At 36.2% G+C, this 5,038-nt stretch overlaps 1 protein-coding gene across 1 annotated transcript; it reads right to left on the bottom strand.

The window, feature by feature from the left end:
• Positions 1–3,099: 3,099 nt before the first annotated feature.
• On the bottom strand, positions 3,100–5,038 carry CYCD5;1 (cyclin d5;1). Its single transcript, XM_086245044.1, has 5 exons — positions 4,717–5,038; positions 4,516–4,602; positions 4,132–4,426; positions 3,897–4,030; positions 3,100–3,781 (listed from the first exon to the last, which is right to left on the bottom strand). The coding sequence occupies exons 1-5, from the start codon at positions 4,993–4,995 to the stop codon at positions 3,551–3,553; spliced, it is 1,026 nt and encodes a 341-aa protein (XP_086101170.1). The 5' UTR covers positions 4,996–5,038; the 3' UTR covers positions 3,100–3,550.

Raw genomic sequence — 5,038 nt, forward strand, 5'->3', positions numbered from 1 at the left:
ACACTTTTACAGACTTTTTTTAAGCCTTTAAGGACTCATTTGGTACGTCGGACTGTACTGACTAATTTTTATTGGATAGTATTAATCTGTTCCGGAGAGTACTGACTGTTTATTTAGAATATTATCAGGCATTTGGTACTGTTCTGAATAAACAGTCTGACTAAGTTATATTGTGTTTGGTGCTCTGTCGGATAACAGATCAGACCATTTTTTTTAATTTTTTGATAACTTAGTGGAAATTGAAGAAAAACACTGTCCAAGCAAAACTTGAAGAAAAAATCATAACCTAATTCCCAAAAAAATGTAATAAAAAGATCTATTGAATAAATCTAAAATAAAGGATAAGAATAAATAATCAGACACCATGTATAAAAGAGGAAATATATAAAGAAAGTGAAGATGAAAAGAGAAGAACAGAGAAGAAGCAAGAAGAAGCATATTAGAGAGAGTATGAGAGAGAGTGAGAGATGGATACCTGGAGGAGAGTGAAGAGAATAACCTGTAGAGAAGATAGAAGAGAAGAACCCTAGAGAGAAGAAGATGAAAAGAGCGTCTGTTGGTTTTCAGCTTGTTTTTGTTTTTCCAATTTTTTATAATTAAGCGTGTATTATCTAATTCTAGGTGTGTGGGTTGTATTAGTTAGTCAAGTAAGAAGAGTATTAAAAGTCCAGTCCGGTTTACATAGTCAGGTAATTAAATAATACAAATTGACATCAAACAGCTGACATAGACTATTTACTTCTATTCAGAGTTTTATACGATGTAGTGATGTACCAAACATGCCCTTAGTCTTAATTGAATACCAAACTTTTAAATTCTACAAAAGTCTTTTAAAATCCATATACAATACACCCCACGTAGTTACCAAATTTGTAGGTGTAGGTACTCCTAATCATTCTGCTGCTAATTGATAAAACTTTTGGTTATTTCTTTGCTTCATACAGCCAAAGCCACTGGGCTGCTTTGCTAATAAAGTGTTGTACAGCAGCAGGGCTTGGTAACAAACAAAAGGTGGCCATCAAAAAGGGTTGTAGAATTCCAACTCAGGATACACCAATACAATGCTTTATGAGGCACACTGTCACTCCAATTCTTGGGGTTAAGGAGCTACCAATTAGGTTCAATTGGTTTGCAATGGATTGCTTGTCCGGAAAATTTAAAAAACTAGTCAAAATAATGTGTACTTCAAACACATTTTTTTTTTTTTTTTAGGATTTTAATATAACCCCCGTGACTATTCAAGATGAGTCAAAAATAGTTATATATCTTTTCATGCAACATAATGTTATGCCATCTCCTATCTAGGTGAAACCGTGAAAGTAACTTTTGGGTTCCATGCTCTCAAATTCTCAATATGGTAATGTACAACAATTTTCATTTTTTGGCCCTTTGGTTCCCCAGGTCATTTTCTCTCTGAAAAGAAGTGAAATGTTGTTTTGTTGCATAAACCAACATCTACCTGTATGATGTGGATGTAAGGCATGGTCCTTCTACATCTCTCTGAGCATCCTATAATGCAATTCTGCAAAGATGGGATGCATAATAATTACATAATTACAATAATTATCAGAAGCCATCTCAATGTGAGAACAGCAGAAACAACAAGGCACATTGGTAAAATTACAGCACATAAAGGAAGTTCATTTTGGCCTACATTTTGTGCTTTTGAGAGCCTATTTTGAATCCGTTACAGGGGAGATAAGTAAAATAATTAAGATTATGATAGGTTATGAGCTCAATGATCTCATCCCAATGTAGCAAAAGAAAAAAAATTCCTTTTTCCTTTCGGTCAGTAATTTAGGGGTCTGCAAGGCCAGTTCAAATCCAAGGCAGTCTTTAGATTTTGAGGTCTGTATCCCTATACAGAGGAAATACAGTTGAGTAGTGTGTACTGTGTACCCCAATTCTGCAGAAGATTAAATAGAAAGCTTTTCTGGGTGAAGCTGAACTGTAACCAACCAAGGATTAAATACAAGTACTAAATATGAAAACACAAACAAAATAGCCAAAAACAGTACCCATGTTTGCAGCACATACATTAAAAGCTACCAATGGATCTACTTTCATTAATCAAGTTGGTCCTCTCCTCCCTGAGATTTCTTGACTAGAAGATGAGTCTGTCCCAATGTCTGACTTCTCAGCCATTTCATGTACAATAATCTTATTGTTTTTGGACCAGCTAGCATGGTTACTCCTTCAGGCTAAAATACAATGTTGTACTATGCCAGACTGGCTATGAACCCTAAGAAGGCATGTGGATGGGTGGAGCCTCTGACACCATTTTTCCATGAATCTCATGCCCCAACCCACCACCCCATCCCAAAACATTAAGGGTCACTAGGTTCATGATAATGGCTCAATTGGGTCCTACAACACCAGTGAAAGGGTACCTCAAATATCTGCATTTGCATAATTTGCTGGTGAAAGCAATGGCCTGTGGGTTATGGTGCATTTAGCTAATCTGCAAAGGCAATCATAAGCCATTCATCTGGAGCAACTTATAGCCTAAAACAAGCCTACCCTTTATTCAGATTCTTTTGTTATGTTGCAAATTATTTGTTGTGAAATATTAAGCTGATCATCGTGAGGCTTCTAGTTCCAGTGGTAGAGCACTTATCTCCACATTCACAGCAAGTCAAGTTGGCAAGAAAAGTATCAATGGAGCATTATGATCACGAAAATTGCACTCAGACTAAACTATGATCAGCAAAGGGTATTATACCTGTTTGATTTATCAATATTGATTTTAAGACAATTCTGACCCCTCCCCCCCAAAGTGCTACCTTAACAGTAAAAGATAAGTGTTTCCTATTCATCAAAGAAGTTTCCCACTCATCAAAAGGGAAACACAACATTCCTAGCAAATATAATCACACTCACCTTTATATACTTTTCAATGGCCCAAATGCAACACAGATATATCAAATCAAACAAAAACAATTCTTCATTCCTCATGGCTTTCAGCCTTTTGAAAGACAGATAGGAGGCATCCCAAGCCCCCCCATAAAAGCAGGGTTGCAAGTGATGTATAGTACATAATAAATGTTCTCTTTCTTGAAACATAGAAGTAATAAAATAATAACAAAGAGAAATACAACAATTTGAAAGAGTGGGTGTGCAGTTGTAAGCATAATGAAAGCAAATATTACAAAAGATTACTATAGACAAAAGGGTCATCAATGGCCTTCTGGCAGCACTCACTCTCTTGGCCTTCAAACTCATTCCCTTCTTAATGTGGCTTTGGACTTCAGTCAGCTTCTTACTTCTTAGTTCTTACTGTAGGCTAAAGTACTCATCCTCTTTTATTTATTTACTATCCCTTTTCTCTATCCTCTGGGTTGTCACCAGCTGAAACTTTTTTGTTTGGTATTGGAAATTGGAACCCCAATCATCAAAATGCAAATCATATATACCATATATTGGTATAGATATAACACTCATTAGACCTATAAACCCATCTATATCAAGAATCATTTTTCAGTTGTAAATCTTTATAATCTAACCAATAAACACATAAAAATCTTTGCTGCAGAAAAACAAATTCCCTTAACTATGGCCTGTGACTTTTCTTTGTGGGACTAGTGTGATGATCAGAGTCACTGAATGTAAGCCTTCTCTTAGTGCCCACCGGGAAGGTGATGAAGGATGAGTTTTCAAGCACATCCATTGAGCTTGAATGGTTTGATAACACACTAGGGGAAATTGAAAACTTGGGTGGTGGTGTCTTATCTTTTCTTTCCACTATTTCCTGCATAAGATTATAACAGGAATATATATGTTCCTGTTGCATAGCCAATATAGGATTAAAATCAGTGGAGAAAAATTATCAATTTTCATTCTCCATTTTAAGTCCTTATGCTATAAAATCAATGAACAATAGAAAGTAGCAGACTCACATAATCTTGGGACTGCCAGAATGAGATTAAGTTCATCTTAAGCTCCACAATCTTTGTAGTTAGTTGGCAATCAGATGCCGCAAATACCGCGGCTGCTGCAATAATGGATGGCCTAGTATCCATCAAATCAATCTCTGCATTAGAGAAAGTAGATTTATTAAGGAAACATAACAAATGCAAAGTTAATTAGAATTGGGATTATCAATCTTTAATTAATGTGATAGATTAAAATTACCTGTTGTCATTGCCACAATGAGTCTTATAGCACCAGAGACTAATCCTTTTGGTCTAGATTCACAGCAGAACTTATTGATGAAGTAATGTAGATAAGCAAAAGGAGTAGTGATTGAACCCAATTTCCATTCCAAGGTATTCAAGACCAATAGTTCCATTCTCTGAATCACCTTGCTTTCAAAGTCATAATCCTGCAACTGAAACTCTGATAAAGCTGGTACTTTGCATTCTTCCATCTTAGCCGCCAAGGATAAACATGCTACTGTTAAAAGTCGAATAGCCCACAGTTTCCCAACCTATATAAACCCAATAACACCCAAATATTACCATAAAACAGCCAAAACTAAAAACCCCATTTCTCAAAACATAAAAAACACTGGCTTACATCAATGGATCGCTTTGACAGAAACCGATCAAAGTATGTGATAGATAAATAAGCTGTATGCAACTGGAACCCAAAGACTGCCCGAGCCTGAATCAAAACAGTGAATGCACAAACTTTGATCAGGAACTGAATAAAAAATTCATACAAAAAAAAAACCCACAATCTGAAAAAACTAATAAGAGCTTTAGAGGAGTCACATGCATTGAAAATCCATTCGATAGCATCCAAGCGAGCAGTTTTCAACCAGCTTGTAGCAGAGCAATGATTATAGGGTACGAGGGCTTTGGATCCAAAGCAATGAGGCTCTCTCTGGACCAAGTTTTCAACATACTCATCTTCATCCTCTGAAAGAAAACATGGGTTGGAGTCTATGCAAGAGTTTGCTTCTTCTTCATCTTCCACTTGAAGATTCAAACAAGCTTCATCTTCTTGGCAGAGGAGGCTGGAGAGAGAGAATGAGTTAGTGTCAGAGACCCCCATTGTGCTAAGTCTCTCTGTACATAGAAAATCAACAGAAGTGTCA

Source organism: Dryas octopetala, chromosome 5 (assembly GCF_963921425.1).
Source record: "Dryas octopetala chromosome 5, drDryOcto1.1, whole genome shotgun sequence".
In the NCBI taxonomy this organism is placed as follows: Eukaryota; Viridiplantae; Streptophyta; class Magnoliopsida; order Rosales; family Rosaceae; genus Dryas; species Dryas octopetala.